A 12,844-nucleotide genomic window follows, 5' to 3' on the forward strand; every position below is an offset into this window, starting at 1 on the left:
TAGAATTGCTTAGAATTTACAACACAGAATTAATTCATTTTCCCCAATTGGTGTATATTCCATTCAAGTCTCTGCTTGCACTCCACCGCATCCTCTGATTTCATGATTATCCAACTTTCCCTTAACTATGTATTTTGTATTGCCATACAATTCAGTTTAGTTTATTATCATTTACACCAACTTGCCAAGGTGCAACAAAAATCCTTGTTTGCATGAAGCAGCATACAAATGGTAATGATAGATACATCATACAACAAATGCATAATAGCAGAATGGTGCAGAGAATGTAGTGCAAAAGAAACTAAAGTCCAATAATGAAATAACCGAAAGAGGTGGCATTAAGCATGGGTATGTGACGGCACCTGATTATCCTCTGAAAATGCAGGAGAAAAATGCGTTAAATTGGTTTCCCATTGTGTCTGTTTTACGATGATGTAGCCAGTGAAATACTTGCAAGATGCCATTACAACCTCAGCATTTTACTCTCAATTCACGCAGAAACATTTTAACCTAAGGTTAAGGATTTCTATTGACAACTTTAATTTTTGTTTTGTAGAGAAGTGTGCTCAGTCTGGGATCTTTTCTACTCTCCACTACTTTCTGGATAGGCAGCTGTACAAGGAGGGACTAGCCAGTGCTAACGAAGTAATAGTCCCTCCATTGGTATGGATTTGTAAATCTAAACAATCCAGTTAACTGAGTCTGCTGTTGTTGTCACACCACTGTTCCTGGTCTGCTTGTTTGACCTGGTGACTCCTGGAGCAAGTGTAAGGTAATCGGCAGTGCCAGCTCAGTTATGGTGTTTGAAAAACAAGTTCCTGTGCTCCTAATTTGCTTCGTCGGTGACTGCTGTCTTCAGACCTCAACAGTCAACAAATAGTTCAAAAACCTTGTGGGGTCCAGGAACTTCAGCTCCGAGCCTGATCTTTTCCTTGCCGCATCTTCAAATGTGGCACGTGACATTATTCAGTCGATGAAAGGGTGAACTGGCGAAGCAATCTCGTCTCCTCATTTTTATTCCGTGATATGTAATGATCATGGGTCTCTACGATAGTATATTTCCTAATAATTTATTTGGAAGAGCTCCTAAACATCGCTGCTTGAAATGTCAGTTCTTGATGCTGTCTTTCTGGTGTTGAGGGCTCAATACCATCCAGTTAATACATTTTCACACTGAATCAAAAGGTAGATGTAGCTCTTCTTTAAAACGTGGTAGTTTTTAATCTTCACGTTTTTTGGCACTTAATAGCAGTCTTTTGCGACTGAGTTATTTCTGGTTGGCTACATCAATAATAGAGGTCTTTATGTTTCTAACTTACGGAGAGGAAGCAGGTGACTAAAGCACCCTAGTGAATCGGGCCCCAAGTGCTAATCACACCTGTCTAATTTAGTCAAATATTAGTCCTGTCTCCTTGCAGCATACAGGTTTTGTTCAGCTGTATGTGCTTGTGGCTTTGAAGAAATCTCCACAGTACAGGCTTTGGCTCAATAGTTGTGAATTGTGTAATAAATATCCTGGTCTTTTTGGGGAAATTAGCCAGTCTGCTCTGGAGTTGCCGTTGGCTGAGAGAAGCCCACAGGGCGGAAGTCAGTGTGGTCCTAGTTCAGCAAAATGTTTACAGTGGTTTTCACACCCGTGGGATATCTGTAAAGTGCTTCACAGTTAATAAAGCACTTCTAAAGCACATTCACTAGTATGGCAAATGCAAGAGTTATTTTGCATGTTCCCAGAAAAGCCAGCACAACGGCCAGATAATCTCATGTTCAAGGATGAATATGCGCCCAGATAAAAAGGGAGCTCCTAGTTGTTCAGTGCATTAACTGAGGGGCAGCAATTTAGATGCTGCAGTGCCATCATACTGCAGAGGTTGGCAACCTAAATAGTTGGAGTGAGATTTCAACACAAGAACATGAAATAAGAGCAGGGATAGTTAACTCTTGAGATCCAGCTTCACAACAAAATAAAATCGTGGCTTGTTTAATCTTAGCTGTATTTTCTTGTAGAATCCGGTTGAAAGTTCCTTTCTAAAATAAAACGGGTGATATTTTTCTCCTTTTTTAGAAAACTCTGGTTTGCGATAAATAAAGGACAGCAGGTATATTTCTGTTCAATGATGTTGCAACACATTGTGCCTGTGTGCTGTTTTTATCATCACCTTAGTTAGCCATGTGTTTCTACTTGTACCGCCTCCTGAATATGTCAGCAAGGATACTCACCACATCAATCACAAACTGCATTGAAGTTAATTGGATGTGTTTACGACAAAACATGGGAGAGCTGAAGCTGAAGGCTCTGTACACCCAATTGCATGGAATGGGTTCACTGTTTATGCACGGGTCTGGCACAGTTTGTGAAATCAAAAGGAATCAAATGCAATTAGTGTTATTGTCATAATCTATAGAGCAGATAATTGATGCATCTGTCACAAAACTTGGGATTGGATTACAAGTGGATGTCAAGCAGAAATGATTAAATGGTGATGTACCACAAAACATGGACTGGATCACAAATGGTGGAATGGATCTCTACCACATGTGCTTCACAAAACAGCGTATGATGTACTGCGATCTAAAATTGCCACATTTAGTGAGGCAAGTCTTCTGCAAAGATGAGTATTTAATGTAGGAAGGAACTGCAGATGCTGATTAACACCGAAGATAGACACAAATTGCTGGCGCAACTCAGCGGGACAGGCAGCATCACTGCATAGAAGGAATGAGTGATGTTTCGTGTCAAGTCAGAAGAAGGGTCTCGACCAGAAATGTCACCCATTCCTTCTATTCAGAGATGCCGCTCTGTCCTCTTGAGTTACTCCAGTATTTTGTGTGTATTTAATATATTCCATTTCTCTGAAGATTTCCACCTGATCAAGTTGCAAAGGATGTAGCCAAATGGAAATATTTTTTAGCTTAATACACTGGAACTTTTTATTTTATTAAGTTCCCAGTGTACTACTTTGCAGAATGAGTTAATGAGGTATTCTATTCCCCTTCAACTGACCATGACTAGATGGGTTTCCACAAAGCAGTTTTATAAAATGACTGCCATCAACATTACTATGGCCAAGAATGTAAAGGTGGAATCACCAAATGGTATTGCGTTTTACCCATTATCTATTCTCAAAGATGTGAGGCGCAACTGCTTTTCTAATTGCCACTACCATAGTGATTTGATCTTCTACTTTAATTTTATCCACTTTCTAATCGCTATCCGTTAAAGAAAGATCAGTGACCTTGAGACTGGTTTAAGGATTGAACGTTAGATTTTGCTGATCTCTTAAGATTTAGATGCTTCACAATGAATTGCTGTACAGTAGAAGTTTTGTTAGTAAATTGCTGTAAACTCTTAAGTCTACTTTCCATTATTAATGTGCTCACAGACTTGTACAGGCACTCTGCTGGCACTTCATTTGGACTGAGGGCCATTATACCCATGCTTGCAATCTCGCCTTTTCCAAACCTTCAGATCTCTGTGCTCTTCAAGTGCAGGCCACCTGTGCATACCCAGTTCCTTTCACACAACGATTGGAGAGTCCGATATCTGCTATGAAGTTCTGTGATTCCCTCCATAAAGCTTTCAATCCCTTTTTGTTGAAAGATGCTCTTCAAGAGCAAGATTCTGGTGACACATCCCATTCAAGTGGCTCCATGTCAAATTTTGTTAATGGCAATATGAAGCAGTTGATGGTGGGTTTTAGCTATTACATGAGCATTACAAACACATTCTGGATGCAGCTCCAGTTATTTTGATTTTACATTCCTGATTTAACATGGAGCATTTAAATAACAAAAAAAATTATTTGTATATCTAATTGGTTCTGCTCCAGGTCTACTTTAGCCATTAATATTAATACCAGTCTATTGTTAACTTTGCTGAGCAGATGACAGAAAATCTATATATTACTAAAACTCATCTTGTTTGTTTGTATGCGTGTGTGATCCTGAAATTACAACAAATCGGTACATGATAGCGCTACAGTTTTTTGACCACCTTACTTACCATTGTCCTTTTGTGTGCTGTGGCAAGTTTCGTTCAGATTGATGGTATATTTTACAAGTTATTCACATTTTAAACTTTACAAAAACCACTTTGACAAAAATCATTTCCACCTGCACTGCCTGTTAGCAGCGTATGACGTCACAATGGGATCCCGAATCTCATTTGCACAAAAATCACGATTATAAAAATAACAGAATCATTCTTGGGGAGAGGTTTAATTTACTACAAAAAAATTGTGTTTTTTCATGGGGGGGGGGGGGGGGGGGGGCTAGGATGGGGGAGAGGTTTCATTTACGAAAAAACATCACGATCTACATTGTGGGGGGTGGGTGGGATAGCGGGGTGAGGAGGGAGAGCAGGGAGATAGAGGGGGGGGTAGGGATGGGAGAGGGGTTATGGAGGGGGGGAGGGAGTGACTGAGGAGGAAGTGACTGAGGGTAGGGGAAAGGAGAGGGAGGGAAAGGTGAGGGGAAAGGAGGGAGGGTGAAGAGGAGGGGGAGGGAGTGCTGGGGGATGAGGGGGAATGGAGGAGGAAAGGGATAGGAAGAGGGATGGCGAGGCGCAGTTGGGGGAGGGTTGCCGTGAGTCGCGTCACAATGGGGATCTGGAACCCATCAGCCGCGCCTGCGCAGTAAGGGGCTATGGGTGAGTGGTGGAATATTGCGTTGGAACGGGGGCCTAATGGTTCCCACTTGGCCTAGTAAGTAATAAGAGCAACACACAAATGACAAGCTGTTGGGAATGGATGTGCCATAACTAAAGGTGTATAGAGATCTCAAGACAGTTGGGTATTAATAGGGAGTTCTCCCTTAGAACAGTGTTATGGATGAGCTCATTCTAGTTTCATCCCAATGATTGTTTCCATATTTTTCTAATAATGGTCAATGGATTAGTTTGAAAATGACACTGCTAGCCTTTTTATTAAAATAGACTCCATGTCAGTTATTACATCCTATTGAGATCAAGTGAAATTATGAATTGCAGATGTAGTGTGGTGTACTGATTTATGAACTGCAGCAACACTTGCAGTGGTGTTACATCTGGGGAGCAGACCCTTACTTGTGTCAACATCTATCTGATCTCCTCTGCCTCAACCATCCAGATTCGCATTGTGCAAGATTCAACTGCAAAGGTTACTGGAGTGCAGATGACATGAAAAATTATATAGTGGACTGCATACACAAAGCATCCTCCTTGGTTTTCAATATATAAATAATAATTTTTGCTCCTGTGATTTAAATGGAAATGTTTTCTTCAATTCGTGCTGAATTTGAGAATAATTAGTTTTCTGATTTGTATATTTTGGGAATCTACTTGTCATTGGCAAGGCTGAAATTTATTGCACAGCTTGAGTTACCTCAATGTGGTAGAATGGGATAACACTGGAATGATAAAAGGCTAGAGGTTTTGGCTTTCTAACTCATGAACCTGGACTGGAGTGATGAGCAGGCAATAATGTCAAATTTCTTTCACAAAGTGATACGAGACATTTGATCTGAGTGTTTGGCTGCTTATAGATAATTAAATTCAAATCCCTGATGCATATTGTGGAATTTGGTTTAATCTTTAGATAACTGGTCAACAGCAAACATTTTATGCAGACGATTGCTGGGGAGCTCAGCAATTCCCTGGAGATGCCTTAAGATAACATGGGCATTGTGCAAGTTTGAATTGTTAGTGGAGCCTTCACCTGAGTCGACGCTCATTAAAATGTTGCTTTCTTCTAGGGGAACTCATGATGAGCCTTTACTGGTACTACAGGCCTGAGCACATCCAGGGGGGCAGAAACCCCAGCATTCACTGTGAGGTGAGCATCATCATCCTTGTTTACACAATTTGTAGGCAATCCTTTCCTCACCCACTCCTGTTGCCTCTTGCTCTGTCCATTTACAGTGTATCTTGACCACATAACCTGATTCCATTTCCTGGCCTCTACCTCTAACCGCATTAGTCTCTTACTAGCATCTGTGTCCTGTGTTGCTTTGACTATCTGTACCTTATTGAGATTCATCTTGGCTTTCTTGTAGTGGTCATTGCTTTTTGTTTCATTGCAATTTTATTCAATGTTTAATGAAATGACGAAGTTGTTTAACGATGTTTAATGAAACGACGAAGATGAAATTAGAGGAAGATATCCACGAAAGGTGCTCAACATTGAAATGAATTAAGAGTGTTATAGGCCATAAAAATAACCATGTTTGAGTGACGCAGGTTTGAGTATAAAGCAGACAAGCAATTAATGTCTTTACATAAGAATTGGGAGTCACCTTTCTTCCTGGTGCCAGGCAGTCTGAATGAGAGCAAAAAGTCACAGGCCTCATCTTAATACTCTGTTTAGTGAACAGTCACATACGGTTATGCAGTAGAGCCTGTGGTAGACAACCACCAAACTAAGGAAAACATTTTTGCCACATTATTAAATGTTTCAATGCTACTTTTCAATTTAAATGAATGATTCAATTATACATTATTGTCACATGTACCTATGTACAGCGAAATGCTTTGTTTTGCATACAACCAGGTAAAATTATCCAGCAGACTTACACTAGGTAAGAGTTGCAATGTTTTTGGTGCCGACAAAGTTACAATAGTTCACTGAACATTCCTATCTTTTGCCCAACACTACACATGGCGGCAGGCGGCACCCCGCCGGGTCTCGCAGGCTGAGTTCTGAGTCCGTGGTGGGCGAGCTGAACCTACCAAGAGGATCCTCCATCCTCGGTGAATGAGTCCTCTGTCCGCGGTGGGCAAGCCTGGCCTGCTGGTGGGCTTGGCCGAGGCTTGGTCCATTACAGCACAGGAACCAGCTCTTTGGTCCACAATGTCTTTGCCGAACATTATATCTGCTTAAATTAATCCCTTCTGCCTACATGTGCTCCGTATCCCTCCACTATTTGCATAATTATGTGCCTATCTAAAACACTCAAACATCACTATTTTACTGTACCCTCCAGTATTTGACATTTCCACCCTGAGAAAAAGATTCTGACTGTCTACCCTGTCATGACTGTTATAATTTTATACATTTTCAGCAGGTCTATCCTCGGCCTGCAACACTAAAAAAAAAAAAACCTGAGTTTGGGTCCAAGTGTGTCCAACTTCTCCTTGTATCTAATGCCTACTACTCTAGGCAGCATTCTGATAAACCTTTCTGTGCCCTCTTCAAAGCCCCCACATCCATTCCAAAATGGGGCAGCCAGAACTATGCACAATACTCCAAATATGACCTATCCCGTTTTATAAAGCTGTAACATGACTTCTATACATTAATGTCTTTAAGGATCCTTCTATTAACTGTATACTTTCTCGTTGTATACGACTTCCCAAAGCTCAACACCTCAAACTTAATCTCCAGCTGATATTTCTCCGCCCATATCTATAACCTATCTATATTCTACAGCATACTTTAGTCTTCCTCAGTGTCCACATTTCTACATATCTTTGTAATACGTGGTTTTGTAAAACATACGAACCACGCATCTATATTTTTGTTCCAAGTCACTGATTTGGAGAATAGTAATGCCATTCAATTTAGAGGCAGGACATGCTGAAAACCTGAGTTTGTTGCGAATGATGGTCAGGTGTAATTAGAAACAAATAAATGGGCAATAAATATTGTCTGGTCTGAGGAAAAAACAGGAATACGAAATTTAACCCCAATGATTCATTTTCTCACCTTGATCTTTGAAACTCTTAATATTAAAAAAATCTATCGATCTGTCTCAATTGTACTCCACAATCATGCCTCCACGATAGATAATTGAATTTTTGTAAATTTAGGTGAGATCCCATTTTTATTCTTCTAAATGCTTGAGTAGAGCCTTGATTACTTAACTTTTCATAAAAGAGAACCTCTAAATAGCTCATTAAAATTTTAATAACAAAGAAAGCTCGGCCCTTGAATGCCAAATAAAACTATATCCATTTATTTGAAATATCAATTGAGAACGTGCCTTGCGGCCCTTGTGTGGCAAAGGAAGGATGTCTTTGTTGATAAGAACAATTATTGAACATCCGCCGTGTTAGCTGGGAAACCATAAACTCCCTTGAAGTTGTGGTGTCATCTTGCCCCGTAGATTGGTAATGTTATTGGTTTATTATTGATTTATTATTGTCACGCATATTGAGATAGTAAAAAGCTTAGTATGCTATGCAGTCGAATCACTTGACTATAATCAACCCATATACAAACACAACAGATAGCGAAATATGCAGAGTGCAGAATATAGTGTTGCAGCATTTCAATGTTACAGAAAAAGTCAGCATTAAGGTAAGTGATAAGATCAGGATTACATGTAGCACATGGGAGCACAGTTTAGTTATCTGATGATAGTGGGGAAGAAACAATTCCTGAATCTTGTTCACTGAGACTGAATACATTGCCTTTTCTTCAGGTTTATTAATTGGTGTGCTTGGCTCCCCCCCCCCCCCCCCCCCCCCCATAAGAGAGACCTCTGCAGAATGAGATATTTGCATCCCGGCACCAAGATGAGAACAGTGTGGCCTGCATTGAGGAGAAATGCTATGTGCTGACATTCTCAGAGTACTGTAGGTAAGTGGCTCTGGGCTTTCTAGTTCTACAGCCCATGGAAAGACGAGAGTGATTGTGGAAGGTACTTAAAGTAGATCCTTAAATGTAAAATGTCAGCAAATAAATACAAAATGAATTCTGGGGCAACGGGTCCACCAAGATGGTGCAGGCAGGAACTGCAGATGCTGGTTTAAATCTAAGAAAGACACAAAATGCTGGACTAACTCAGTGGGGCAGGCAGCATCTCTGGAGAGAAGGAATGGGTGATGTTTCGGGTCGAGACCCTTCAGACTGTGTTAGAATACAGATCTGTGCATTTCTAGATTGGTTGAATTGTGTTGTATTCATGCTTTGAAAAGGGAGTTGGATAAAATCATATGGGTGAAAGAAACGTGGGAGCAAGAGGATAGTAGTAAGATGAGCAGATGGGATTCCAAATGCAAAGAATGATTCGTGGGCATCCTGTGTTTTATTTTGGTTTTTCTCTTTTTTACCCTCTACTATGCTTTTACATGGCAAGAGAAGTGGGCCAATCTGTTCCTTGAACATGCTCTACTCTTCAGTCATATCAAGATTGATCTAACTACTACTTGCTAACTTTATCCAACAAAGCAAAATAATTTTGTAATTGTTTCCCAACTTGGGTGTCTTTTTGAGGGAAAAGAATATTTCAAATTTCCATTCCCTTTATGTGAGAAAGACGTTTCAGATTTTTCTCCTGAGTAACCTATTCCTTGTATGAAGGACAAAACTTATTTTACTCAATTGTTTCCTGATGGAAGTATTCTCTCCATGTCTCCTACAGTTTTTTGCCATTTAAAATCCTGGAATAAGATAGCACAGTGGTTCAGCTGGTTGAGCTGTTTCTTCAGTGTGTGAGACCCAGGTTTAATCTTGACCTCGGATGCTGTCTGGGTGGAGTTTGCACATGCTCTCTTTGATTGCGTGTATTTCCTACCACGCTCCAAAGATGTGCGGATTGGTAGGTTAATTGGCCTCTGTAAAATTGCCCCTAGTGTGTAGGAAGTGGTTGAGAGAGTGGGATTAAAATAGAACTAGTGTGAACAGATGATCAATGGTCGGTGTGGACTCGGTAAGCTGAAGGGCACATTTCCATACTGCATCTTTAATTAAACATAGATCATGTCTTTTGTCCTCCATCCCCAAATCTTTGCCCATGTAACATTCTGATGAATCTTGTCTGTATCTTTCTGAGCTATGGTGCTGAAGATAGGGTCTGAACAAGGCTTGCATAACAATCATCATTGTTTTAAGTTGCATTGAAAGAAAATACTTAATTCTCGGAAATTTGCTTGCTGATGGGGGCCCTGAGATGCATAGGATCCAGTACAGGATGTTGCTGGTGTAACAAAACCCAAGGGCTTGTGTCGCTCTCATTCATGTTCTCAACCTGGCTTTTCCACAGATTCTGTGCCTTGGCAAAATGGCAAGAGGAAGGGTCTCCTGATCACAGGCCAGTGGTTCCTCCTTCTGAAGAGTACTCCACACCTTCTCATCGCAAAGTTCCAGAGAACACGGATCCAGATCTAGTCTTCATTTGCAGACACGTTTATGACTTCCGTCATGGGCGAACTCTGAAAAACCCGCAATAGTTCATAGCACTTCCCAGATTTCAAGAGAACTCAGGCTTATAAAACAAACACACGCAGCAACTGAAAGAAACCCGAATGAATGGATTTTGACTGGAGTTATAATTCCACAAAGCCATCCTGGTGGACAACAGATACTCTTACCTTTGCCTTATGTACATAGATTAGATGAGTTTTTATGACCCGTTCAATCACGTTGACTGGATACCAAAGGACAGTGACCGACCGAAAACTGGCTCCTGGGAAACAGTGCTGGTTCCTGCACTAACCAATTCGACTGTCATAACAACACTCGAGTCACTTTTCTCATCCTCATCCTCCATCACCACTAACAACGAGTCCTGTTTCCCAAATGATCGCTGGCCCATTTCACAATTTCCATGAATTAAAAACAGCGACAAGAAATATTGCACTTATATTCCAAATCAATTTATTTCTCACACGACCCTTGTCCAATTTCCAAGCTGGCAGTCAGTGAATGCCAGCACTAAAATGTTTACATCTGAATTCGGATATCATTCCAAATTCTTTCTCTTTCTCTTCTCTTTCCTCTCATTTAATTATTATTTCAAAGAAAATTGCTTGTTGGAATTAAATTTCAAAAATGTATTGACTTTTGAGGAAGAAAAATTAATATATGATTTGTTTGATAGCTATGTTTGAAGAGACTTTTTTTTAAAATAGTTCTTTCTCTACTGATGTTCTGATGTTTTCACTTGAAAGGTTTAATAATGTTTGAAGTGTTAGGCCCATGGCCAATAGAATTAAAGATGTTTCTCGGGGGAACCATATTTTCTTAGTTTTGGTCTTTAAAAGAAGTGTTGGCCTATCATTCACCATTAAGGTTCATCGTCACTGATGCTTCTACCATCATTCAGCATCGCAGGTTTTGATTGAGATTTGCCATAAAGCCCAAGCTCTGGTTATTCTTTGGTTTAAAAATGAACATCAGCCTCTGTACACAGATTTAGACAACACAGCATGACCTTGGTGTTGCCAATGGCCAGATACCAAGACAGTAAAGCACCAGGAGAATAGCCAGCAATTTCGTAGTCTTTCACAACATCTCAAAGCACTTTGTAGCCATTGAAAGTACTTTTGAAATGAAAGACAGAAAATGCATACTATGTCAGTCAGAATGAGGGTGGGTGGAACTGGCAAAGCAGGCTTTGAACAATGTTTTGTTACCTCAACTCAAGTTTGAGTTGAGGTAACAAAAGGTCTTCAACACGATAAATAAATGGCATTAGAGATAATGGCACATGCTAAATGAACAAACAATAAGAGATGGGTTTGAGGAGATATTAATAAGAATTTGAAAATGCTTTGCTAGGTGACTGCCTCAAATTGGGAGCAGTCTGGAAGACTATGAAGCACTTTATTGAATGCTCATTTGTGGGGTACATTTCAATCAAGTTGCCCCAATCTCTGAATAAAGCTCTGGGAGTTCTCATGGCCAACAGAAAGGGCGGCTTGGAGCAAAGAAAAAAAATGCAGGAGGAATTTTGCAGGTCAAGCAGCATTTCCAAAGGCAAAGGGATAGCCAAGATTTCATGTCAAACCCTTGCATCAGAACTGAGTATGTGGAAGATGGCCAGTATAAAGCGGGGTGGGGTAAGGCAGAGGCAGGTAAGTGATGGGTGGAATCAGATTGGTGGGGGGGGGGGGGGGGGTGATGACGGGCAGATGGAAAAGGGGATAGGAAAGGTGTGCCTTGGAAGAAGAAACCCAGATTGTGGGTGTGGGTATGTGAGTGATTGATGAATGGAGCCTCCTGTGGTGATTGAGTCTTGGTAACAGGGTGGAGAGGGTGTGTGTGAAGAGATTGAAAAGGGCAGAGACAGCCTGGGTTACTGGTGGGAGTGGCAAAGGAACCCCAGCAAGGAGCGGGGGTGAAATGTGTCATCTGGAATGGTAACATTCAGTGTTAATACAATTGGGCTCTAGGCTATCCAAGCAGAGTATGAGGTGATGTTATTTGTGTTTGCTGTCACATGAGTGCCCATGACTGGCTGCACCTTTCATTTCAATAGTGGGAGAAATCAAATTGAAGTTATTGAGGGTAAGAACAGGTTTTACCCGGCAGGTGAGTGTTCTGGAAGGGGAACTGGTTGGATCTGTTCCAGAAAGAAGTGGGAGAGCCTAGATCTTCCAAGTTTGCTATTGGTTTATTATTGCCATGTTTATTGAGGCAATGAAAAGCTGCTTTCCAAGGAAATACGTAGGTATGACATGTAGTGCAAAAGAGAGAGAGTGCAGAATATAGTGTTTTGGATACAGAGAGTGCATTTTTTTTGTAATGGGGATGGAGATGCATGGAGTCTGAATGTCCAGGGTGAGGTTGGGACCAGTGAATTGAAAGTCGTGAATATTTGTTAGACATGAGAGGTGCCCTGGATGCAGGTAGGAAGGGGAGACTGGATAGAATCAACATATGAAGAGAAATTTGATGCAAGAGTAGGCCAAAAAAAAAGGATCTACTTAGACAACCCTGTTGGTGAATCTTGATGTAAGTGGGCAATACTGGGCTGGGGCATTATAATGTTGGAGGCTGGGGAGGAGAGATCTGATGCAGCAAGATCTCTAACAGTCCATTGTTTATAGCTCATGATCCAGGGGATGGTATGAAGAAGTGTCCAAGAGCTGCTACCTTTTCTTTGCAAATGTACCAGATTAAAACGGCATTACCCTTATCTGCAAGTT

At 40.9% G+C, this 12,844-nt stretch overlaps 1 protein-coding gene across 5 annotated transcripts in view; it reads left to right on the plus strand.

Moving 5' to 3' along the window:
- bahd1 (bromo adjacent homology domain containing 1) overlaps positions 1-10,931 on the plus strand; it is an 84,799-nt gene extending 73,868 nt beyond the window's left edge. For all 5 annotated transcript variants that reach the window (XM_055640875.1, XM_055640876.1, XM_055640877.1 and 2 more), the window contains exons 6-8: positions 5,728-5,807; positions 8,461-8,552; positions 9,958-10,931. In XM_055640875.1, the coding sequence (XP_055496850.1) occupies positions 5,728-5,807; positions 8,461-8,552; positions 9,958-10,144 (359 nt within the window). In that variant the 3' untranslated portion in view covers positions 10,145-10,931. The remainder of the gene's footprint in view (positions 1-5,727; positions 5,808-8,460; positions 8,553-9,957) is intronic.
- Positions 10,932-12,844: the final 1,913 nt, after the last annotated feature.

This window comes from Leucoraja erinacea, chromosome 9, assembly GCF_028641065.1.
Source record: "Leucoraja erinacea ecotype New England chromosome 9, Leri_hhj_1, whole genome shotgun sequence".
Classification (NCBI taxonomy): Eukaryota; Metazoa; Chordata; class Chondrichthyes; order Rajiformes; family Rajidae; genus Leucoraja; species Leucoraja erinaceus.